The following is a 27,491-nucleotide window of genomic DNA, read 5'->3' as shown; positions in this document are numbered from 1 at the left end:
CAAATAACTCTGAAGCCTTTTTCTGTTAGAAAGTGATGACTCATCAAAACAGATCTTTGGAAGAGTGCTGACTTTGTTGTCTCTCCCAATTAGATTTTATTTAAAGTTTAGAAAGTAGTTGACATAATACCAATAATGTTTAGATAAATGATTTGGTGTTGGGAGATAATGAACATGTGAGCAATCCTGCATGTGTGCACGCCTTGGCAAGGACATGACAAGGACATAGCCCTGAAGGGAGAACAAAGAACTCCGCAAACAAATAACTTCAGGAAATGGGTTGGATGGAGAAAGACATTGAGTGTGGCGCTTATTATCCAATCACAAGAAAGTTTGAAGCTCGTGGACAAAGCTAACTATCCAGTCATAAGGATTGTACCACATACTGCTCACGTGCACAGGAGAAAGCTATAAAAGGGCTTGTTTACCTTCAATAAATTGGCATTGCTTCATCATATTGGTTGCATGTGTGTCCATATCTCCTGCAAAGTGGCACCCGTACAGGGACCCTCAAGATTGGGAGAAGTCTTTGATGAGGACTCGATGGAGGTGCAATCTAGGGTGGAAAGCTGGTCGAAACTGATCCAGACTCTGCCCCGGAGTCTGAAGGTGAGAAGCAGCACGCTGTAATTTGGGTTGAAGATCTGCGAAAAGAAGCGGTGCCAGGGGAGGAATGGGGTCTACACTCTATGACAACGAGCAAGTAGTGGTGAAAGTTATCCAAAATATCCTCTCTGTGAGAGGGATAAAATATGATAAGTCCACCCTGGAACGCTTGGTAAAATGGAGCTGGGAAAGAGGACTTATCTCCAGTGCAGGTCTCACATTTGAGATATCTACCTGGGAATCCATAGGAAAACGGCTTTGGGACTCGATCAGTGATGGGGGAAGGTTTGCAGAAGAAGTGAGCAGCTGTCGCACGCTCTGGAACCTGATCCATGAGACAATGGAGGAGCTTGAGTGGTGACTGCATGGCTGTCAACCGCGCGGCTGTTGCTTCTGCCTTTGCAGCTGTAGGAGCGGCTTCTAACTCTGATAAGCCGCCTCCGGTGCCTGTGCTGCTAGCAGATCCCATCGTGTTAGGTCAGCCGAAAAACCCGTTTGCTTCATCGGTTGCGCTGGCGGGATCACGGTGTGCAATGGGGGCTAGACCAGGAGCTGGAGATGCCAGAATTGTGCCTGGCACCATCAGAGAGGAGAGTGAGGAGAGACTGGAGGAGTCTCCGGAGTCCAGCAGTGGGCAGAGCATGGATGGGAACGTGGGTGGAACTGATGTATCGCCGCCTCTGCAAGGAGAGCAGAGCCCTGCCTTGCAAGTCAGCTTTTCAAACAGAGAAACCTTACTCCTTCAACTGGTAGACAAGCTTGAAATACTGGCTGCAACACAGGGGCAAAAGATGAAGCACAAATCATATACCTTTTCATCTAGCACGCAACCACAACCGTCTGCTCCTGACCCACCACTTAAGTATTCAGTTCCAGTACCTACTACCAATCCGGTCAGACCAATGGTGCTTTGATATTTGTAATATTTGTCATTTTATGTTGTGTAAGTAATAAGTGTAAGAGGCCTCTTAATGTGATTGTTTTCCATGAGTGATTGTTTTTTGTGTGTGAGACGCAGCGCAGCTGCAGCGGAGTGTGGAGTTCTCTGACCCTCCAGGGAAGCGGCAGAGGGCCCTAGTACCCACCCGCTGGGTCATCAGTGCTGCTGTTTGTTCGGGCTAAGTGTTTTAAGTGTCTTAAGTGAAATATCTCCTCTAGCAGGAGGCTGTGTTCAGTAACAAAAAGGTCAAAAATTGCTCAGCTAATAGCATGCCAAGAAGCTGCAGTGACTTAGGATTTAGATCAACAGGTACTCCTCAAATATTTTGAGGTCAGACAGTAACACAAGGTTAACCTCTAGTAAAAGGTGTCCTCACTACAGCTAAAGAATCTGTTGAACTGACAGGCATTTTAAATACTAATGTGGATGTAACCATAATAATCTCAAACCATTAATGCCGTTATTGAACACTACTGTTCCAGATGATAGTAAACATAAAATTGCTTTGCTAGAACTCCAAGCGGTTTTGTGGGCATTTTTGTCCTGGCCAGATTTGGGATTAAATGTAGTGTCTGATTCAGTCTATGTAGTAGTAGTAAAAAAGGATTGAACAAGGACAAGTAAAAGAAATAAAAAATGAACGCTTAGGGAAACTATTGAGACAACTAGTTCACACTCTTGATCAGAGAAGCATTGTCTACTTTATCACTCACATCAGAAGTCCCAAATCCAAAGAAGGATTAGGGTATGGAAATGAACTAGCTGATCAATTGGTTGCTCCAGCCTGGTCTGGGCCCTCTCCAAATTTGTTTTCACAAGCTAGAGAATCTCACAGTTTTTTGCCTCAGCAAAAATGTTGCATAAACAATTTAAAATTCCTTTTGTGGATGCGAAGGGCATTGTTGCCTGCCTCTTGCCTGTCCTGTCAAAAAATAGGGTTTGGCCTGGAAACAGGAGTTAACCCATGGGGCCTATCCTCTTTGCAATTATGGCAAATGGATGTTACTCATATAGCAGAATTTGGTAGGTTAAAATATGTACACATTGTTGTTGATACCTTCTCCATGGCTATTTGGGCTACAGCTCAAGCTGGAGAGACAGCTAAACATGTTGAAAAACATTTATATAGTTCTTTTGCTGTACTTGGGGTGCCAAGAAAGATCAAAACAGACAATGATCCAGCATATATTTCTGGACACTTCCAACACTTCTGTATCTTATGGGGCATCAAACACTGCACAGGAATTCCACACTCTCCCACTGGACAAGCAATCATCGAACGGGCTCATCAAACTCTGAAGCAAATGCTTCAAAAACAAAAAGGGAGAATGTCAGGTATGATGCCAGCTAAACGATTAAACAAAGTTTTATATGTTTTAAATTTTTTCAGGCTTACAGGAGAATGTCAAGAACCACCAATGATGATTCACAGTTTAGCAATAAAGGGTGATGCTGAACAATCTATGGGCACACAGCAACTGTTAATTATGTTCAAAAACTTAAATACTGGGCAATGGGAAGGACCTGTTAAAGTTCAATTAACATGCAGAGGTTATGTGTGTTTGCTTACAGATTATGGCTTACGGTGGGTTCCATCTCGCTGTTTGTGGTCTTGGAAAGAAGGTCAAGCTCACAATCCTAAACCTTGCAATGGTTCTGACAGTGATGAATGCTCATACATTCTGAACGTGTTTATTGAAATCCCTTCCAAACCAGTAGGGGGCCATGTTACATAGGAAAGTTAACTATGTTCACAGGATAGTTGAAGAAGTTGTTATTATAGGGAATTGTTGTAATTGTTATGTTTGTCATTATTTTACCATGCTTAGTTTGTTGTATTAAACAATCATTGCAAAAAAGCCCGCAAGGAATGTGGATTGCTCAAAACCAAAAGGAGGGATATGTTGGGAGATAATGGACATGTGAGCAATCTTGCATGTGTGCACGCCTCGGCAAGGACATGACATGGACATAGCCGGGAAGAGAGAACAAAGAACTCAGCAAAAAAACAACTCCAGGAGATGGGTTGGGCGGAGAAAGACATTGAGTGTGGCACTTATTATCCAATCACAAGAAGGCTTGAAGCACATGGACAAAGCTAACTATCCAGTCATCAGGATTGTACCACATACCATTCGCATGCACAGGAGAAAGCATTATAAAAGGGCTTGTTTGCCTTCAATAAATTGGCATTGCTTGATCATATTGGCCGTGTGCGTGTCCATAATGATTTAAATATTTATGAAATTATACAAAAAATATTGCAAAGGTGAAAGTATAAAAATAATTTTATCATGCTTTAAGATATTATTTATTTATTTCCACCACAAAGACAACTATCTATTTCTCCTGGGTCAGAACACTGTTTCTCATGCAGGTCTCCTACAAATTAAAGTATTGCTTTTGCATATACATTTGCTATGCAGATGTTTCTAAATAAGTAATTGGGACCATGCTATCACCTTTTTAAATTAAAAAACAAATTGCTTCAAAAGTAAGAAAATATAAAAGGATATTAAGAAATATATTTTTTAGCTTAGAGTTTAATGCATTTATACATAATAAATTACATTCTTATTCCTTATCATTATGCGTTTATCTGTGCAGAGAGTGGATAAATTTAGTTCTTTTCATGAGGAATTGGCTAAATGTAATCCCCCCAAACTATGTTTACCTTCTTTATCTTTGTTGATGGAAAGCTATGCACAAGTCTTTTTCTTGGAATAAATTAATTGGTTGTTTGTATCTTTATTATGCTTCTGCACTGAATTTTTCTGTTTCCTGCTTCCTTATTTGCTGTGTGGTATTGAATGTGAGCAAAATCTCCTTGCATGTTGAACTGCTTCAACATAGAATTATAGGACCAGAAGTTAAAAGATGTTCTAAGATACAGTATTACTTATTCACCTGTATTGTACACATCTCTGAAAAACCCATGTTGTTGCAATAATTACAAACAACAAGGGCAAATAGAGACAGTTAGCAAAGCTAATATTAATTAATGATGTTCTATACTACCTTCAGAGTACCTTCAGTACCACCTTCTTATATACCTCCCGAGTGAGGAAATAGTTATAAGCTCAAATGTTAGATGCATTTGTTTTAAGATGAAGTCTCAGGAGAAAATATGGTGGGAATAGAACTTGCAAAGCACAGAGTAATGGCAAAATACAAAACAAAATATCGTAGCTGGGTCATTTTCCTTTCTTGTATTAACATGGCTGAGATAGCATCTGGTTTTATGTAGTGTCTCATCTACCTTAAGGGGAGTAGGGTGGCCTCCTTAGGCTCAGGAGCCTGTTTTTCAGAGGCTTTGAGGGTTCAGAAGCTGGTTTTGAATTCTCTTGTTGCTCTAAGTGCTCCATGTTCATGAAAATCAACCGTAGTGTGCTTCACATGTCTTAGACGGATTGTTACAGTCTGTTATTTTGAAAGTATGTATTATGACAAAAAGTGTATTCTATTCATGGGTAGTGTGCCAGTTGGTTGTGATGAACAGAATTGTAACTTTTTGCATCAAACTTGTAGTGAGAATTTGTTTGGGTTGTTCATAATTTACATATAGCTTTAATAGTCAATTAAGACTTTCACTGTGGATGACAGGGAATGAGTACTCAAAATACAGAACTAGAATTTTGTCTGTATAAAATCTCTATGATTAGGTTTCTAGAATGCCTTGCGGGGCTGTCTACTGATAAAAGTGTTGACACTGAAGAATAGAAATCCATCCTACTGAAAATAGAGGTGAGAAAGAATGGAGGATAATAGCTACAAGATGTGTGTGTGTTGTGGATGAAAGTATTAACACAGTAATGGTTTTAGCAGCAAATCAAGATTTATTAATGACTAGCAGCACATAATCATTAACCAATTTAAAGATTTACAAAATAATTCAGTAAAATATGTTATATTTAAAATGGCAACTTAACTACAGATTCAGGGATGACAAGATTCACTCTAGCTTACTGTATGGTACCTTAAATCAGTATATACATGCATGCATATTCACAAACACAAAATGGTAGGCAAAAATACTCGGATCCAGTAAAATAAGTACTCATACTAGTGAAAATAACTGTGTATGCGCAAACACATTAGCAAGCAGAGAAAGAGAGTGGGTGAAAGAGAAGCTAGCTCAAAGTTAAAATTTCCATTTTCTAGAGTTTGGAGTGAATACTCACAATGCATTGGCATTCCTCAGTGGCAATAATTGAGACTCAAGTGGGTCGACTTTGCCCTGGCCTCCTGTTGGTCCCGACAGCGGACAGTACCTCGAGGGGTTGATACCTGAGAGGCAACCCAGCTCAGGGGTGATGCTGGTCACAGGTCCTTTGCAACCCAGGAGAACTCAAATGGTCTCACTTTATAGGGTCCAAGATAATTGACTTTTGTCAGATGCTTATCACTCTGGCCTAGCTTGGACAATGGGGTGTTCTGGTGTTCTCACCAGATACACAGCAGCTTGATGGATATGCAGTTCTGTTACTGTTTTCATTCAGCCACATCTGGGTACAGATGTACTAAGCTGTCAGAAGGTGATGGACTGTTACAACCACTTCAAAGAGAGTAGCAGCCAGGCTCGTCAAAGGGGTGTCTTAATGTTCTGTTTCCCAACCATTAGTAGTCTTTACTTCCCCAAGTTGGTATGACCCATAAGAGGGATAGAGTCAGACCAAGCACCGAGCAGCACAGCGCAAAGACAGTGGGGAGGGGTGGGTGTAGAATTGCACTACCACAGTGTCCAGCGGTGTTTGAATTATTACTCAGTCTCTGAATTCTGTAAACTACCTTAGTTTAAAACATTAGTTCATGAGTGAAATTAGCAAGTTGTGACTCATAAAATATTATTGAAATGCTCTTTTTTTGGTATAATAGACTTCCTACTTAGGAAGGGAAAGTACTTCAATGGGAGGGATACAAATTAAAGGAATAGATCCTTTTCTAGCTTCTGTGTTCTGCAATACAATTCATTAAATGTTTAATAATAAATGTAAATAATATATCTGGAGGGAGGGGACATAGTTGTTAGGGAATTGTTTATACTTAACTAGCACCTTGTCTTTTGTAGTTTGCCTCACTTCACTGAGAATCAGAGTATTCATTCTCTACTCCTTTAGAGTGAGGTTAAAATGTAAGCACTTTCTGCTCTGATGCACTGTACTCATTCATATTGAAACTGATGCAAAGCAAAAAAAGAAGACAGCACATTTATATTCTTTATGCACTCTTTCTACTTGTGATCTTAAAGATATCTTGACCATTTAAGATCTAATCTCTTACATAGAAAGGTATGAAGCACTTCCATCATTACTTACCTACTGTCACATTTTCTAATCTGCATTTCTCATGCTTAAATAGCAGCAGAACATTAAGGCATATTTCTCTTGGGCTGCATGCTGCTCTCTAGTCCAATTTCACAGATAATTTTTTTTTTCAATCTTACCAAAAATACTACAAAAATTCAGAACATTCAAGGCATTTTAAATCAATTAGACTAATACCTTTGGGGAAAAAGGAGAATATTTTATTTTCTATGCTTCCTTTATGAAGTACTTTTTTTTTTTTTTTGACATAGACTCTCAAAACATAGTGTGTCATTAAATGCTTTCTTGGCAGTGGTGGAATAGTGATGTTTTACATGCTATATATGTTGAAATGTACTTCTAGTTTTACCTGATGTACTTGCCCTTCATCCCCAGCAGAGCAAGTGTGTTTCCACTGTCTGGTAGTAAGAACTTTGAAACAGTTATGTACTTTTAAAATGCCAAAATTAGAAAAAATAGATTGATATTGGGAAATTTTATCTTTGAAGACTTTTTCAACATTTAAATTTAAGCCTGAAATCAGCTAAATGCATTCAGCCTTATTCTGCATCAGCTTTTAAGAGTATTGTCAAATACTTTGTGCTAGGGATATTGGGTGAGAAATGAGATTTGAAGTTTCTTTTTTCATATGGTAACAAAAATTAAATACATTGCCATTCGAGTCTTAAAATGACAATTGTGTGTATATGTACAAAGATTGTTCTTGAAAGTTTCCTTTCCCACATAAAATATATTTCAGTAATAAATACTGTCTCAAAGTTAACAGTGAACATTTTTTCTTTCTTTATTTCTCTCAGTGTACACAAAACATTTTTTTGTTTAATTCATTATTTACTTAAATTTAAGGATGGGCTTGACATCGTTGTTGCAACCATTTTGTTTTCTTCATTAACAAGTCATTCATATTACATTAACACAATGTAAATATTGAACTGTGAGATTTTTTTCAGTGTGTGGTAACTGACTAAACTCAAATCTGAAGTACAAAGAATGATGGATTAATTATCCAGATTTAGATTCCAGTCCTGCAGTTTCTTGGCAGCCTACAGATAGCCTGCTGCATTCATGCAGAGCATCATTGTCTTCAAGAATATGTGGGATCAAGACTTAAGCTCCAATCCTGCAGGGAGTGCCTAATTGTATGAATAGGTCTAATTATATTGAAATAGGAATATTCACACTGGTAACCTTTCACATGATTAGGTTTTGCAGGGTATGGATATTGAGACAATTAGCTGTAGTTAAATCCTCTTCCAATTATTTATATTTTACAATGTTAGCAATTCAAGAGTTTCTCTAATATCAAAATATATGTAATAACAGAATGTCTATAAATCAAATAATGTAACTGTACATTTTTGATCTTTCAAAGAAAGGTGTGGTAGATTCATTTTCTGTCAGGGCTAAGTGGCCATTTTGTATATCAAAATTAACAATAATATAATGATGTTCTAACCTTTTGATTTCTCATTCTAACATGATCAGTCTCAAACTGGGGAAAAAAATGAATATGCTGCCCTACATTTAGTATTAAGCATTATTATCTAATTTCTTTAGTGGTAATTTAGATCACTGCTGCAAGATTTGGGGCACAAAATTAATAATATTTAAAATGGTTATTTGAGAAATTTAAAGGATGAAGTTTTACCACTATTTTCTTGCATCTATGCTCACACATTAAAATATAGTTCAACAGACCTTTTCATCCCTGAAATCTTGCTGACTGTGATGCTGGAAATGTAACCAATTTGTTTTTCTTACCATAGCTTACTCTTAAACTACATCAGAGGATTTTAATGTACAGTTGTGTCTTATTTTCTACATTTTATTTGCCTGCTTGTTCCAAAAACCATGCTAAATAACTAAAGGAAAGTTTAGCAAAGATGTAGTGAGGAGAGTATCAGCAAAGTTAAGTCTCTTTAATCTTCAGAACCTGCGGCTTGGAGAATTGACTGGCCATCTCCAAAAGCTAGTTGCTATGAGCAAAGCAGTGGTAAGACATCCAGCCTTGACTAAGGCCCATGGGGTATCATGGAAGATAAATTCTTTATTCTTAACATAGTACAATGTACATTGAAAGGGTTAAATTTTATACTGGTAATTTCTGTATAAAATTATATAAGCTTCTTTAACCAAACCTATGTTAATATTGTCCAGTTAACAGCACTTATTAGTTTACTATAGTTAATCTTAATGTTTCTCATGGGAAATTCCTTGTAAAGCCTCTATCCTAACATTCACTGTTCTAATTAAGTGGAGTATAACGTAGTGGTATTCCACATTTTTATAGCACATTCTGTCATACAGCACTTTCTTTAATATATGTATAAAAATGGCTGTTGAGAGCTGCAGTTTCTGACACTGTCAGTGGCCTGAGAGGAGTTTGGAAAGGAAAAATGTCGTACAATGACTGGGACAAGTTCTTACTTCAACAGAACTGTCACTTGTCCAGCATCTTTTATGACTTTTACATTTCTTTTTTTGTTTAGCATTCTTGCAGTCTGCTGGACTCTGGGCAATTAGAGGCAATCAGCTGCCACCCTTGGGACCTGCCTGCTGCCGTGTTTCCATGGTCTAAGTGTGTAGTGATGATACGAAAATAAAAAGAAGGTGGCTAGTTGTGGTTAAGGTTTGGAAAGATGAGTGTTACCACTGCACTTCCCAGTTAAAGCTAATCAATATTTTTTGTAGAGCTAGGTGCCTTACCTTGCCACCACTCAGCCATTTTTATTAACTACAAGCTGTAATGAGTGTGCATAGCCATGAGCCTGCCAGCTTGCTTGCCATCAGGATAATTTGAGGAATCAAAATTAGCTTTCTAGCAATGGCTTCTAACATTTTTGCCAGTGAAGAAGTTTGTGCTGATGAATCTTCCAATACCATAGCTGTCAATATGACATGATCTTCAGGATTTGGCAAATAATGAAATGCTCCCCAGCTTCTAAAGTAGGCTTCTGGTACAATCTGAGAATAGTGGCAGCAGTTTTATTTGATAAGAAAGAAATCAGAGCTGAAAAAATGTCTTGTCCTTTCTTTTACATTTCTGCTAGATATGCCAATGCAAGATGGGGGCTTTGTTTTGCCTGCATGCAGATAACATTTCTGAGTAATTGATTAACTGGACTGAAACCTTGAAATTCCTATTGTGGAAATTTTCAAGTAACTGTTGCCATTTTACAAATTAATGTTATGTTGGCATTTATATTAAATGCTATTAAGTGAAACCTGCTACCTTTGTATTTTTCTGCCTCTGCTTTCCTACCAAGTAAATCACTGCTATCATTAGTAAATAAGAAAGTGTTTTTCCACTGCTCTATCACTTAAAATGGTTGTAATGGACACAGCATGCATCATTCCCTAGACCCAGTGCAAAAATAATAATAATTTACTTTCACTTGGTCTTATAAATCTGGGGGAAACTCCTGTAGGAAAAGACAGGTTAAATAACTTTGTTATAGCTGGACTTTTCATCCACCTGCTGAGTGCTGGCTGAAACTTGTATGATTTGGATTTGCTAAAAGTGACTAAATTTGAATTCTTATTTTTCCAGCTCAGCCTTCTTTAGTTTCTACACAGGTATAACTTAGTTTAATTTAATAAATCTGAGAAATTATGGAATTCAAGTGCTCCTCACCGAGGCCATCATCCAAAGCTTTGATTGTAGCTCTTAGCATAACTGCACTGAATTTAATCTTGTGTTTTGTAGATATGGAGTATATTCATGAGGTTAGCTAACCCAGATAACTGAAGCACCAGTAGCATTGGACTGTGACAGTGTGGGCTTGCTGTACTTCTAACTCAGGATAAATCCTAGGATTGCTACTTATGTTCAGCTCCCTGCAGCAGTATCTACATTCTTATCTGTCCACTGACTCCGCTATACCTGCTCATGAGACGTACACCCTTTCTCTCTCTTTTTCTAAGCTTTGACAGCTTTACAGAAGTTTGAAGGAGTAAAATGCAATATAAAATTTGTAATTTGAAGTAAAACAGCATACATGCTGAAATCTTGCTCTTTGGTTACTAGATGCCATTTCAGTGTAGCACTTAGCATTACAAAATAAATATAAACACGAGATTTAATTATGTGATGTAAAAAAATTACATCAACTTTATGTTCCTGTCTGAAAAGCATGTATGACAGTGAAAGGTACTGAAAAACTGGTGTGGAATATGCTTTTCCCTGCCAGCATTATGAAGCTGGTGGAAATAATAAGCTATTATACAAACAGAAGCTCTACTTTTTATGCAGTGTCTGGCAGATGAATATCATAGAATCATGGAATCATAGAGTGGTTTGTGTTGGAAGGAACCTTAGAGATCATCTAGTTCCAACCCCCCTGCAATGGGCAGGGACACCTTCCACTAGCCCAGGTTGCTCAAAGCCCCGTCCAACCTGGCCTTGAACACTGCCAGGGAGGGGGCAACCACAGCCCCTCTGGGCAACCTGGTCCAGTGTCTCACCACCCTCACAGTAAAGAATGTCTTTTTTGTATCAAATCTAAATTTACCCTCTTACAGTTTATAACTGTTATCCTTTGTCCTGTTCCTACACTCTCTGATAAAGAGTCCCTCCCCATCTTTCCCGTAGCCCCCTTTAAGTACTGGAAGGACACTAAGGTCTCCCCAGAGCCTTCTCTTCTCCAGGCTAAACAACCCCAACTCTCTCAGCCTGTCCTCATAAGGGAGGAATATGATACAAAGCTTTCTTGTCCCAAGCCCAAAAGACTTATTTTGATGTGTTTAATACATGTTGGCATCTGTATTTCCTTGATATTATGTTAAAATTGGAGCCAGGCAAAGCTTTTATTAAAACTGAAGCTTGGCTCCAATTCTGTATTCATTCTTGTCTTCCTTGGCATATGGCACTGTCTGTGACCTTCTACACCAAACCTTTCGTTATTGTCAGCAAATTTTGCAGTACAGAAACTGGAGTTGGTATACTGGCACCTCCCCTTCTTGGCAGAACTGGCCTTCAGAGCAATTCAAATAACTCTCTTTTCTTCAGTTCCATTCAGTAAATATCAACAGCTATAATTTGCTGTGTCAGCAATTCAAGGTTTTATTGAAAAACACAATAATGTTTTTCAATTTGTTTTTCCTCATTTTCATCTGTCTTTTTTATTGGACCAGTTCCTTTACTTTGTCCTCACTTCCAGCTTTCCCCTACTTTGATTTCAATGCACATTTCTTTCCCACTGAGATTGTATACAAATATTAGAGCTCTAACTCACACTTCTGTCAGTGGGATGTGCCTCATTCTGTAGGCACGCTCAGTTCAAATAAAAAGCCCATTGGCAATACAATAAATCAAGTGATTAACAAGAAGCAAAATGCCAGCCTCTGGCTTTTTTCTGTCCCAAAAGCTTGTTCACTGTAGCAAACTGAATTTTCTACCAAGAGACAGAAGTCAATGGTGTATCCTGAGACATGAGGATACAATACTGCACTGATGTGTGGGCAGCCTGGAGAAACCTGTGGATTTTCCTATTTCTGACTGTGAAAAGCTGCCAGTATCAAACAAAGCTAGTTAATGAGGACCAGAAAATGTATAGCAGAAAACTGTGTTTATGGTAAACTGAACAGCAGAATGCACTGGTGTAGTAACCAGGATTATGCACTTAGTAGCTATTTAGCTGTAGAGAGTTCGGCTGCCCAGGGTATAGGCTGTGCAACAGAAAATGTAACAAATGTGGCTGGAGGTAGGATGTACTTTTTTTTTTGATCAGGTCTCTAATACTTTGTGCTGGTCATGCTGGCCAATGACTAGCCAACTTTCTATGGTGTTTAGACAAATCTATTGTGTGGGTCAGCTTTTGTGTTTTCTGGATGAAATGCAAATCTGTAAACAGTAGTGTCCATTCATTAGAAGTGCATGCATTCTAAATGTGATCATATTGTATTTAAAATGTGATTAAAATACAGGTAGAAATGCATTTTATGTTAGGTCTTTTACAAGCATTTATATTCCATCTATGTCCAGTGACAGCAGTCTTTCCTTCACAGTTTTTTCCTTTCCATCTTTTAAAACAGTAAACCAAAAAGATGGAAAGTTGAACTATCTTTAAAATCTCAAGAATTTAATTGTAAGTAAGAGACAGAAGGTATTTAATGTGTATGTATGTGTGTGAGATAAATTGTTTTATAAAGATACTAAGGTCATACACATTGGAACATTTCCGTAGAGCTTCAGTGCACTTTGCTGTTTTTTAAGCTAGTTGTTATTAAAATAATTTATGTTTTCTTTTTCAACTTTATATACATCTTGGGGCACTACATGGGTTAAAATGTACAGGGATATACTTTCTGTGAGAAGGACTCTTAAGTGATATTCTAATTCAGTGGTCTTTGTGTAACCCGATTCCTCTTCCATATGTCCTCAGCATTCTAGTCTAAAGCTAATCTGAAATACAAGACTGGATCGCATAAAGACTCTGGCCTTCAGTCAATAAAACCCTTTTCTGCTGAGAAGTGAAAGATAAAGATGTAATTACTGTAATGATGGGTTAGACCTTTAGATTCATGCTGCAATCAGTGATTCCTGTGGTGCTCTGCTGCAATCATGGTTTAATGCTGACTAGAGAGACAAGACAGGTAAAGACTGTAAAACACTCCAGCAGCCGTTGATCTAAGTGCCTATAGGAGAGTCACACCTCTCACTTGCAAATGGTGGTGCTGGCTCCAAACTTGAGGAAAGCAGAGTGGATTATCTTGGAAGGAGAATCTTGGAATATTTTTTGTGTGTGTAAAAGTTAAGTAAATAGAATCTTAATTTAGTGCCTCCTCTCCCAAGATACAAAAAAACCCCTTTAAATTATTCTTAATCTTATAAGCCTGGTGTATCTGCCATACACACACGTATATATATGAGCATAAGCGATGATATATATTTATTTGGTCTTTAGTAATCACATAATCAAAGAGAAAATTTCTGTTGTGTAGGGATATGCATTCCAGAGCTGTTATATTTCAACTGCTGTCAAGCTGATGCCAAAATAATTCCAAATACTTTCAGAATTTCTTGCTTCTTACCTTATTTGCAAAGTCAAGCTTGAAAATGTGTGTACAGCATTAGTAAATACTTTCATTTTTATTCTGTATTTGAAGGAATGTTGGATTCTGGATTTAAAATAAGTATTTCCATCTGATGCTGATGGAACTATACAATCATTTTATAGCCATTTGGGATAGAGGATATTGGCCCTAATCCTGCAACTCTGATTGATGCAATTAATCCTTATGTCTGTGAGCTGTGTCACTGAAGTCAGCTGGAACTTTTGCATGAGTAATAGTTGAAGAACCAGCCCCAGTCATTTAAATCATTATTATTATCCTTAGAAAACAACCGAAGATTAGCTCTGGTAATCATTTTTCTGTAGACATCACTGATTAAAAGCAGATGCTTTGCAGAAGCACTTAAGTGTACCTTCCGTGGACTGCAAATGTTATAATCCATAGAAATTTTACCAGTTTCACTTTGAAAATGAGTTTGCAGCATTAGTTGTCAATTTTGCCAACCCAAATAGGTACATTCTCAAAGGGTTCAGTTGATTCAAAGGATATCCTAGCCCAGTGGTAAACCAAAGATACGTTTTGTTTACTTTGCATCTTTGTTGGCACTTAGAAGGATTTGCAATGAAAAAGAAGCTAAGTACGTTGATATGACTGATGTCAACAAAAGGATCGTCTTCTCCTGTATTGTTACGCTGCATTTAAAAAAGCTTCCATTTACTTCTGATCATTAATTGACAAAACCTGTACAGAGCACTTCATTCCCACTCTCTTTCTGGGTTTGGTGGTTCCCAAGACTGAGCAACAGAAGTGATAATGGGAGAGCCTTAGAGACCAGCTAAAAAGGCAGAGATAAATTCAAAGTGATAGTGTTACACTACATCCATATGCCAGGCAAGTTACTTAGCTTGATTTAAGAAATATTGATACTGTAATTCGCACTCTTAGTATTTCATAGCCTGATGACACAATGTGTCACTCACTGTATGACCAAAAACATTTGTCAAGATACAATAATCTCAGTTAAAAATTACTTTATTCATGAAAAATACTTTCTTTCCTGTGAGTGGTATATATATTGCTGTTGTATGTTTAATTTTTCTGGATTCCATTCTCATAATAATTCCATTAATTTATGGCTACATTTCCATAACATAATGTTTCCTTATATTTCATAATTGACTTAGTAATGCAACACTATGATTGCAGCCTTTTGAAGAGGGAGGTTCTCTCCATCTTCTAGTAAAAACTAAATGACTGACACCAAGCCTGCAACTATTATGAATGAGGTATTAATCTGATTTACTTTCTCTTCTTTTAGTTAGAAGTCAAAGATCATATAAAAATACTAGGTATGTTCCAAGGAATTTTTAGTAACACATCCGTGTCCACAAATAATAGGCTCAATCAGAAGATGTATACAGGACGTATACCCCAGTATATCCAAGTAAGGAGGGATTTCTGAAGCCTGCCCTTTATAGTTGCAGCAGACTTACAACATTTCAGTAGATAGTACCTAGCTTCTTAATCCTCTCCGTGCTTCTCCCAGACAGCAAGATCCCGTATTCACTCATGTACAAATCCTGCTTATTATGCTGGCCAGCATTCTTTGTAAAAAAGTAGAAGTGATCCCTCTCACAGTTTATTCAAAGCAGGTGATGAACATAGTATTTAACATTCAAAATCCCCAATAGTATTGAGGGCCTCAAACTAGATTTATAAATGCATGTTCTCACAATTTAAGTGTTCCAGAGGAGAAGACCAAACACTATTGGTTGTCCACAAATTTTAGCAATTGTAGAACTGGTGATTATGGCTTGCAATCTGGTTAGGCATGGTTAAATTAATCTGTATTTATTATGGGCAATGGAGGGTTTTAAGGAGGAAGTTTAACGAAGATAAAATGGTGAGCAGTGAAATGGGAATAAAAATGTTAGAGTACTTGTCAGAAAAATAGATGTTTGAGATAGATAGTTACTAGTGGTGCAAATATGGAAGGGTGACCTTTCAACTAACAATCCTGTAAGCTGGATAGATATTAATGGTGAGAGGCCTTTAAATGAAAACAAAAGAAAAATAAGGGAGATGATCTATCTTAAAAGTTCTCTTTTCTCATCAAGATAGAGGATTTCCAAAATGCAAGACTAGACATTTTGTCTAAGATGAGATTGAAGTAGTGAAGTCATAAAGTCAATTGTTTGGGCATTGTATGCTGAGGTGAAAAGGTTGTATTTTGGAAACTGTTGTACAGGATGTTTATGGTAGTGTGTTCATCAACCACATCTGTGGGTCTCTAGTATTTTCATTACCATTAGAATTTTGTGCAATGACAACAAAGTATCAGAGGTAGTAGTTTTCTTCTCCTAAGAAGACTATATTAGAAAAAAAAAAAGTTTTTCTTTTATTCCTTACTATCCCACAGAAGATTATCTTCTTTGTTTAGATGCAGAGTCTCTCTTTCAATTACTTTTCCTAAAATGCTCCTTTTCAATGTTCTGTTACTGATTTAAAGAAACAGCATTAATCTCATAATGTATAGAAAATATTTTACAGAAGTTGTGTTAAGGTAGTTTGGGGATATAGAAATAAAAATGGAAAAAAACAAATACTGTCTAGACTCAGTCTCTATAGAGACTGTAGGATTGAAGGATACAGCCTTCAGTCACTGTCAGCTGTATGAAATTAGCAGACTTTCAGCAGTGCCAAAAATGCATATGCCTTCCAAATTTACAATGATACGTATTTTTTAACTGTGTTTAGGCATTTGAGTGTGTGATTATTGCAGCTGCTTTTAGTAATATTCTGCTTAGAATATCCAATATTCATGTTATTGGGGTATTTCTTGAGGAAAGACAGGAGAGAGAAAATTCATTTTAAAAGGATGGTAAAATGTAAATAATTATTAGAATATTAGAATATTAAATTATGTGAAATGTAAATTAATGAAAATAATTATGTTGAGTGGACATCTAGAGAGTAAATACGACTTGTGGAAGAGGCAGAAGGAACAGGGAAATGAAAAATCATAGGGACAGTTGAAATTCAGGGAAAAGTTTAACTTTTGTTATTAGCTTTATTATTGGAAGACTGATATTTTTTTGTATACCTCTGTAGTAAAGCATCCTGCACTGAGGACGCGGCTGGTCTGGAGCATCTCAAAAGTTCCCTTCCAACTTCAAACGTTCTGTGAACTATTCCATGAAGCCCATTTTCTGTAGATATTCTAGTAATCCTGTAGCTATCTGGGCTCACACCAATGAAAGAACCACATGATCAGGCTTAAGTGGATACTTCGTGTACAAGTCTTTTATATCAGTGCTTTAAATGTGAAGCTAGAATTGTGTCCAGTTAGTTCACTTTACAATATTCATGAGAGAGTAATTAATTGTGACCTTTCTTTTTCCTTTTTTTTTTTTTTTTTTTTTTTTTTTTTTTTTTTTTTTTTTTTTTTTTTTTTTGAGCTGATCCCATCACAAAGACAAGTGGTTTTTCATGGAGACCGCTTGCCATTTCAGTGTACTGCAACATACATTGACAGTACCACCCAAGTACATTGGTACCATGCTGGTCGCCTGATTGAAACAGATGAAGAGAGTGGTGTATTTGTGGAGGACAGCATCATTCATGACTGCTGCTTAATTACACGGTAATGTATACCCCTTGTAAATAGTCAGATTTGTAGGCAAGGTAAACAGATTCAACACGTGCAATAAGCCTTTTTAAAACATGCACCAGGAGTTGCTTTGTTTGAAACAATTCAATTGCATGCTTGAATCTGAACACATACAGGTAAACATTTTTCATGGCTATGAATGGTCTTGGTTCCAAATCATATTTCTTGTGTCTGAGTATCCAGATTTAAGCAACTAGGGGTTTGAAACATAAACCCCAGTTTCTTCTGCAGTAAACCATGAGAAGAAGCTACACTAGAATCGCTCCAGTAGCATATGAGAGTGACTTACAGCCAGAGTGCTAACTCCTGACACCATCTGGAAGTCTGTATTGTGATCTACCTGTGAAGAACTATCAGTTTAAAAGGCTTGAATTAATTTCTGTAGGTTCTGATATACCAGATCCTATATTAGTTAGTTAGGTAATCCCATATTTGTTTCTTATTAAAATATTTCTCAACTTCCTATGACTTTTACAATCTGTGTGCCTCTATGTGCTTGAGAGAGACTGATGTGAAAAAGGCAAGAGGAATGAAGCTACTTCTGTAAAAGAAGTAACAACTAGTATTTGGCAGTGACCATATCATTCCAGTTTTGCTTCAGTTTTCCCTTTTAAATCTTATTTAATAAATTATTATAAATTTCTGTGTTTATTTTTGGTTTTCATCATAGAGTATTGGCTTGTCATTAAAAGCTGCCAAGCTGTTGCACGCATCCTTTTGTCCTCTGCCAGTTTCCATCATTGATCAAAAAGAGGCTGATTCTGTGTCTATGTTCTGCCTTTCTCTTTGTAGAAGATGGAGTGAAAATAGCTATGCTAATTACCTCTGGATCATCATTAACATCTTTTCACTCAACCAGTTTCTATTAATATAATTGACCTGAAATGCTTCTTGAACTATCAAATGAAAGTTATGGAGTCAAATTAATTCCTCTCCACTGGGGTCTTTTGGCTTTATTGATTTTAATTTCGTCTACTCAACGATTATTTGACCCCTTTTGGAGTCCTATAGATCTAGAGGCATAGATCTGACCTATTCTCATGGCTACTAGCTTTCTTCTGATACTGATGTGTATGGCTATAGTGGATAATGAAAAAGGCTATTAGACCAATTAGTATGGTAATGCCAAGTGCATGAGCTATTATATAACTGCCAAGTCACTTAAATTAAAGCATGTTCTTCTTATTTCCATGATATCAGAATTAAAAGACATGCAGTTAACTACCTCATTACATTTTTCAGCTGAATTATATTTTGCACTATATAAGTAATTTGTAGAGCATAGTAATAAACTGAAATAAATTGTCTAAAAATGTTAACATTTTCAAAATACCTGTCCTTTTTAAAAAGGTAGCTTAGAAGTAGCTTAACTGAATTTTACCTTATATTGCTTAATTTTTGCGAGACTAGAAAATAAAAATTATTGTCTGCCATAGCAATATTTTGGTAAGGATAGTTGATCTGCTACCTCCCTCATTTACTGTGCCATTAAATAGGTGACCTTGATGCTCATGTTGCAGTATGTACTGGGACCAGGTATTCAGAAAGAATATTCTCTAAATATGTGATTATATTTGCAATTATAGGCTGGAAAAATAGTTTGATTTGTCCAAGTTAATGTGATACAGACTGTCAGATTCAGACAAAATAATTTTTTGAATTAAAATCTTTAAACGGTTATTTAAAGGCATCCAACATTTTAATTGCTTATTTATTTGAGCTATATGTTTCACTTCACAATATAGTAGGGCATCATCACTGCATTTACTGTACTGCATAGTCTTTATCAGTCCAAAATGCTAGTCCACAAGCAGACATGCTTCTGCTTTGATCAAGGTGCTGACCAAAAATAACTTACTAAAGGTATGAGGGACCTATACTTTTGAAAGTGGCTTTTAAAAACCATATTATTTTGAAGTCATTTTTTTTTTAATATAAATTATTGAGATGTATTGTCTCTTCATGTTGCAAATGAGAAAACATTGGCCTAGTTATCATTGTAAAAACTCTTCAGCATGTCTTAATTTTAATCCCATCATCATGACCATGTATACTATAAATCCATTTATATAATTATTATTACATGTTAAAACAATATGTAATGACATGCTCATTACATGTTGCAGTAGTATGTATTAATTGGTTATTACACACTAATCTGTGGTAGTTCTGAAGGCTAAATCACAGTTGTATGAGGCACTGTGAAACATCGGAAAGACTATTGCTCCTTGAGGTTATCTTAAGTATAGGATTTGGAGTAAAAATAAAGGTGATTTAAAATCTGTTCTTACATTGTCATATTTTGCCTTCCTATACCTACTCTTTGCAGCAAATATGCATTGTCTGTGGTTTTCTGTGACTGAACTAAAGGACAGGCTTTGACTTGTGCTGCTTAGCGAATTAAAGGTTTCTGATGCTAGCTTTGAACAAAGAGGTGTATTCCTGTCCCAAAAGCTGCTTATTCAAACATTTTTAGATGGTTATTTTATTGGGTAGTTCCAGATATTTCTGGACGTGGATTTACAACACAAATACCATACTAAACCCTTCTGTTTTATTAACTGGCACAGTAGAAGGATAAAATATCCAAATGTGTATTTTTTGTCTCTTATGATAAAGCAGAATAAACTAAACTAAATGTTTTTGTTACAATAATTAAACTAGTTTTGAACTGTATTCCGGCCTGTGACATTTTTCTTGGCAAAGAGTATTCCCTTATAGGAGATCTCAAGAAGGTGTTTTCAATTCTGCTGCTAGCTCGCACTTATCATTTCTTGCCAATGATAATAATATTTGATTTTGCCTATGTGGAATTTTCTGTCATTATGCCTGTGTATAAATGTCATAGTCATACATGAAAATGTAAATGTGATGTGGAACTAATTTCCTATCATCTGTGAATGGATCTAGCTGAAATTGTTACTTGTGTTTCCATGAAGACAGCCTAATTTCAGAAGCCTGGAATGTTTGATTATCAGTTTGATCACAATAAGTGGCAATGAAGCAATCCATGTCCCTGAAGCGGCACAGAAGGCAGATTATGTATGATTCTCTGCAGCACAGCACCTTTCCCAGCTTCCCCACTGTACCCTTTCAGTGTTGGGAGAGGCTAGCAGGACAGCTATTAGAATATTAAACTAAAAAAGGAAAATACTTTCATTTTATGAACAAAGCAACTCCACAGTAGTAGAGAGATTGTAATCTTCAGGAAGTTTCTTATTTACCACAGACTATAATAACAATTTTAAAGTCTTTTTAGTTCTACCCTGCAAATGCTTGTGTAGAGTGTTTAACGGTGCTTACACCTCTGACAGCTGCTCTGGGACCATTACAGTTCACAAGTGCTCCTTCTGAACACATTAAATGTGCAGAAAGTTAAGAAGCCATAAAAAGGAGTGCTACAACTGGAGACACTAACATGCACTCAACTAAACTTAGGATAGCAGGTGCTAGTATCAGAAGTGTTTTTCACATGTAATTTTTTTTATGTAGATAGATTTGCAACTGGAAATACAGACTATTAGGTCTCAACTGTGGTCCTGCAGAAATAGTGTTTTTCTCTTAAATTCTGTCTTAAGCATTTCAGTCTTCCCAATATGGCTGCTAAATACAGGCTTGGGGTTTTTTATTAAAAAAAAAAAAAGAGTTAAGATTAAGAATCTGGGTTTTTTTTAAAACGTCTAGTGCTTCCTTACATTTTGACAGCAGTCAATGCCAGTATGGGATCATCAAAGTAAATAATGAAAGAAGTAGTAATGTTTGAGATAAGAGAATATGGAACTACAGCTAATCCTTTAGGTGTAACAAGGATAAGGTCAATAGTAAGAAACTGAAGAAACTGATTTTAAGATTTACACATAAAATGTGTATATTAATTTCTGAAAGCTGCTTTTAGGGGTCTGTGATTATGTGAAAATCTCCAAAACTTCCATCTGCAACTTCCATCTTCAAATCATGATCAACTTGTACTGTTAATAGTGAAGAAACTAAGAAAAAAAGAAAAAGAAATGTGGATTAAAAATTTTCATCATACTTTCTGTAATCTAAAGGGGGTTTTGAGTCCAATTAATGATTTTTAAGTGTTTGAAATGATCTGCAGCTATTAGTAAAGAATTTAGAATTTGGCTGAGACAATTTCACTAAAAGAATAAGGATTGTTTAAAATTATTGAAATAAAATTGATTCCAGGAGTAGACAGGTGGTATCATGACAAATTTGAGATCCAGACAGACATTCTGTATAAGAAAGAACAAAACACTTCCAGAACTAGGAGAAAGGCAGAAATTCTAGTAGGTTTTTTTTGTGGAAGGCGTCCAAATGACCCCTGAACTCTCTGTATTTGTGTCAGGAATACATCTGGAAAAGATATGAAGCAAGCGGTAGCAGTTTGCACTGATAGTAGGTTAAGAACAGTCTGAAAATGGTGTATCATTGATGAGTGTGTTGCTAGGTTGCATATACAATTGGAAGTTCAGATATGTGCCAAGTCATGGCAAAATATTGAAGATTCATTCCACAAAAGATTAACAAACATACATGTTAGATCAGTTCCAAAGATTCTGATTCAGAAATGCAGATATTTTATAATCATTTTGTGTCCTCCTGTCACGAGCAATTGGACGTGAGCAGATGAGGGTCATGTTGAGAAGCCAAGGGAAAGCAGAAATTGTTAAGTGCTGGTATTTTGTTGATTCACCTAATTGACTCTGTTTGACCCTTAGTTGTCAAGCAGTTAGGAAAGAAATGAAGCAAAATAGTAATTTAAATAGTAAGTCAATGTTTCTGTATTGTTTTGAGATTACTTTAAACCCTGTAGTCAGTGGTCTGCAGCTTACTTCAGGTACTGTAGGCAGCGAAGGAGTAGTGACAGATGCATCTTTACCAGAAACATTCTCATATATCAGACAGGAAGATCATATTTAAAATTATTGCAGAATATTATGAAATGCACAGGCTAAGGGTTTCATTATCTGAGTTTAAGATAATCATGTGAATTAATTTGGAAGAATAAATTTAGGCCTTTTCTCTAAAAGTCTTTCAATTACCTGAATAAAACTCAATGACAGTTTTACTACTAATCAGTTTGGGGAATAATTTAAAATATAACCTGTGGAAAAATATACTAATACTGTGAAAAGGAAAAGTAGCAATGACAATACCCTCTACCATTAAAAGAATAGACTATTATGCAAGAATTGTGCTGTGCCATAAAAACTGTAGGCTTAATTTGTGTTGTGCTTATTGAAACAAGATTGAGAAATAGATATTTTCACAGAAAATATACGTATTTTTAACTGATAGAATAAAAAATCCCTAGACAAATAGTGTCAGAGCTGTAAAAAAAAAAAAAAATTGATGGAGTCCTTCCCAAAGAACTTTAAGAGTATCCTTTTTTTTGACATTGAGACCAGATTAAGAAGACACCTTGCACAAAATTTAGACCTCTCACTTCCATCTCTGCTTATTTCCTGCAGCTGTGTAGAGGTCCATCCAGCCACACCACTGAAATTAAATGTTAAGCTTATTATTAAGAACAAAATTTTGAACTTTCTCTCCCCTCAGAGAGGGCAATCAAATAGAGTTTTGCTTCAACTTTTTAGAGCTAGAATGATTTTAATGCATTCCTTCAAACATCTGCTGCTATACAGCTGAGGAGATGCTGCACTGCAGCAGCAGTTTGGAGTGAACATCTTGGGACTGACTTTTTTTAAATTGCTTTTCCTGTCAACACCAAAGTAAGTTATAATTATACATTTTTCTCTCAGTCCAGTCAGTAGTTTGTAACCCTGTGCATCAGCTGTAATTATCAGAGCAATTCTGACTTATGTCCAGACTGATGTACTCCTTCTAATAGGTCAGTCACCCCAGATACTGGTGAAGCAAACCATTTCTTTAAAGCAAAACATGTTAAGCATATTTAAAAAAAATAACTGAACTACTTTTTAATTTTCACGTACTTCAATCTATTCAACATAGAGAACATGTTGTAGGACATATTCCTTAGGGACATAAAGAAAGCTTCTTTACTCCATTGCACTGGAATTCCATAAAAATAGGTCCCAGCCCCTCCCCTTATTTCTTCCTTCAGGATAACCTTATTTTTAATTGTTTATGGTATTTTGATTGGATGATTTCTGGTTATCACAAAATAAAGTTAACACTGTTGAAGATACACTATATACTGGAGAAAGAATAGAGATAGTTCTTGAAGTTCTAATTTAGGAATCTGCTATGTTTTACCTCATTTTTAGATCTTCCCAAATGTCTTGCAGGTCAGTATTCTATCCCTAACATACAATTACTCTATCCCATAAAGTATTCATTAAATAGTTAATTGCTGCATTTCTACCATGACCACTGACTAGGGAGAGTGGGAGATTCTGTCAAATTAGTGTTCATTTGATAAATAATTTGAAATTATAAAAATAGTGTAGTTGGGGGGAGGGGGGCGGGAATTGTGTGTTCTTTGGGTTTTTTGTGCAGGGTTTTGTTGGGGTATTTTTCTGCTCGCCCCAATGGCACATAATTAGATAATAAAGAGTTGCCATAAGTTGGTTAACACTTCTCAGTTGTCTGGGAAATACTTTACTTTAAAAGCTTTTTATGCAATTTTGGCTATTGGAACAACTGTCATAGTGTTATTTTTGTCTAAGAACCTCTGATAGTGTAGAGATTACAAGAGTTATGCTAATGAAATAAACTTCTGAATGTAACATTGCAGCCTATAGACTACTTGAGGGCAGATGAAAGGCATACAGCAGGTGTAGCACCATTTCCCCAGAAGACTGCAGTCATATACATCCTGCCGTCAAGCAGTTTGCCAGTAGAACAAACTTAATAACAACACACACATTTGAGCATCCCTAAACCTTTCACCAACTGACAAAGCAGCTCGATGACAGACAGCTGATTCATGAAGGACTTTAAATAAGACCCAACTCAGGTGTACTCTCTTCAGATAGCTTTATAGCACTGGGCCATCACAGACCTGCCAGCTGTCTGAAGGTTTCTCCAGCAAGAGAAAGCTTTGAGTGCTCTAGAGCTCCCCACTTTATGTTCTCAGCTAGGTAGAATGGCATATGTTGACTCTAGGACTGTGGGAGTATGAAGACGAATGCAAACATCTTTAAGCACACCCTTCAATGCAGCACAGTAGCTGGTAGTCTGCCTCTACCTGAGAAGTTCAGTGAGAGAGCAAAGGATGATACAACAAGCTGAACCGGTTGTGCTCAATTTTAAGAAAGAAATTGATGACATATAAATGTTAGGTCACAGGTTCTTTGACATCCACTTATAAACCCCACATTTTTCTATTGAGCCGATGTTTGCATAACAAATGGATAATGTTAGCCTGTGACAATATTTTTTAACATTTCCATTTTAGTCAAAGTAATTTGAGCAATACAAAGGAAATAAAGCGAGATGGTTTACTAACTGTGACAGGTCTTTTCTCCCGTTTTGGAAGGAGGTTGGGTTTTTTTCTGTCAATATATATCATTAAACTTATGTCCTTTCCATTAGCATCTCTGAAGTTAAATCCAACTGTTGTCCTAGCATACCAATGTAAACAAATTAACTGATAGATAAATGATAGTAAATGTATGTTACAGCACATTATATTTCTTGGGTAGCTACAGATGGCATTAAATGATGTTATCCTTTGGTTTTATATTCAATCAGAAGAACCAGAAAATAATGTGTATTGAATTTCCTATGTGTATGACAGATTGATTCCTCCTGAAAATATTTGCTAGTCATCTAGCATAAAATGAGTACCGACTTTAATCTTCCTTTTCTCTTGATGTTGCCTGGACACAAGCTTTCTTTAAAGGCCATCAGCCTTGTAAAGCTGTTTCTTTCATGGATAAATAAGTAATTTTGTCAGAGAGATCAGACTAGCAATTTAAGTTCAGTTAAAGTGCCTAGATTTACACATTCTCTCTTTATTTTCCATGTTTTAACCTTATATCCCCTGTGAAAGGCTGTATTCCAAGAAGGAGTACACTCTGGAGACTAACACTCATTTTTAAAATTCTGTGTTAGTATTAATAATTTAAGGTGGTATGGGTTGGATGCAGGTTATGCAGGCCTTCTGCCTGAACTGTAGAAAAGCATTCACTATTTATCTGTCTGAAGAAGAATATGAGGAAACCTAAATGTTATCTGTGTTTGAGTAATTAATTTTTATTTTTCTTCAGAAAGAGTAGCTGTTTTTTTCCCAAGTCTTACAGGAACTGAAGTCAGACTTCAAAATGTTTCTTGTGGAAAGCCAATCAAATTATGGTGTTAAAGTCTCCTCTATATTCGTTATTCTGTTTCCTGGCATGCAAATGATTGCTGGGGCATACAATAAATGTCGCTAAGGTATTACTTCAGGACATGGTTGAATAATTTGAATAATGAGACCTACATCTGATTGTCTAATTAGTTATGCATAGCTGTAGCAATGCAAAACTATGCCTCAAATAGAAATCTATTGTCACAGGTTACTTGATTACATGAGTATGGCTTCCGCCTATATTATGGTTCCTCTCTTTGTAATGACAAATGTCACAGGCTTCTATTGAATATTATAACAACTTTTACATAAATTGCATCAGCTGTACATTTTAATTAATTTTTCAATATGTCAGTCATCACATTTGAAAAAGGAATCCAACCATGTATGAAATTTCCCAGTGCAAAAAAGAAACATGTCTATATTCTGAAGGTCACTGAGAAGGCCACTATAATTTCAAAAGAAAACTTAAGAAAAATTTACTAGTCATATTTTTGTTCTTATCAGGCAGCAGTCTTCATATTCAGTTTCTCTTGACACCATCTCATGAATGTCTGACTTTGTTTTATGTCTTGGTTTGTCAAAAATTTCCAGAGAAGTAGTCACTATCACAACCCTGAGAAGCGGGATATGATTACTAATGTAGAGGGAGTAGGAACTCTCTCTGACTCATACTCTATCCTTAGGAAACTTGCACAGTAGAGGCAAGATCTTTTCATTTGTGACCTGACATTTATTAGCTTCTGTGACATAGGATAATCAAGGAAATTATACGGCCAAAGGTGCTGTCCTCTCTTAATTCTGTTGAGCTTTTGTCAGACTCCTAAAACAGAGAGTTCTGCCATGTTCTCAGGTCACAGGAGAACTCTTGACTTTTATTGAGACTTGTTGCCATGGCCAAGAGATCAAGGATGCCTTTCTACTAAGAGTAAAAAAAACAATGGAACTTTTGGGTGTGCTATTGTAACAGTGCCAAGGCTTAAAATATGTAACTGGCCTACTAGAAACCTGCATGAAGAGGTCTAGAATTCTATACAGGTCCACCCTTTCCTTTTGGTCTGCCAGGACTGTGAAGTTGCCAAGGATTATAAGTGCAGAAAATATTAAAGAATCAAGTTGACTGCTCTTTTTGAGAATTAAAAAACCTGTGTTTTTTTAATCCAGTCCCCCAAATTCTCCAGAGGTATAAGATCAATTTATCATTTGTCATATCCAGATGGTAAGTAAATGAACAGTTCCACCATTGGGCTTGCTATCCAAAATATTCCTAGAGGAATATAAATTAATGCATCATTTACAGTGGCCAGATGGCATTTCAGAAGACAATTCCATGTTCTAGTCATTATACAGCTTCTTCTATATTGCATAAACCTATTCTGGTTTATTTTGGTTCACCAGGGCCATAGAAGATTAGAAATGTGAATGTGAGGACTTACTAATCATTTTAGAGGACTTGAACCAGTGTTCAAGTATTGTATTTTTACCAGAAACAACACTGATGTACCAGTAAATATTTGTCTGAGAAACTGGGATACTTAATCTAATGACAGGAGATCTCTTTAGCGGTGGATTGCATTGGAACACATTTCAGCAATTTAAATAAATGGAAAATGTACTTTTTTTTTTTTTTTTTTTTTTTTTTTTACAGATTTTAAATCA

General features: G+C 36.4%; 1 protein-coding gene across 2 annotated transcripts in view; it reads left to right on the top strand.

The window, feature by feature from the left end:
- ADGRA1 (adhesion G protein-coupled receptor A1) overlaps window positions 1-27,491 on the top strand; it is a 187,354-nt gene that overhangs the window by 16,506 nt on the left and 143,357 nt on the right. For both annotated transcript variants that reach the window (XR_003398714.1, XM_026851415.1), the window contains exons 5-6: window positions 923-931; window positions 17,329-17,527. Coding sequence is in view for 1 of the 2 variants with exons in the window: in XM_026851415.1 (XP_026707216.1) it covers window positions 923-931; window positions 17,329-17,527 (208 nt within the window). In the remaining variant the exon portion in view is untranslated. The remainder of the gene's footprint in view (window positions 1-922; window positions 932-17,328; window positions 17,528-27,491) is intronic.

Source organism: Athene cunicularia, assembly GCF_003259725.1.
Source record: "Athene cunicularia isolate RWA chromosome 6 unlocalized genomic scaffold, athCun1 chr6_part1, whole genome shotgun sequence".
Lineage (NCBI taxonomy): Eukaryota > Metazoa > Chordata > Aves > Strigiformes > Strigidae > Athene > Athene cunicularia.
The sequence above is the reverse complement of the archived record's forward strand: the minus strand, read 5'-3'. Positions and strand labels throughout refer to the sequence as shown.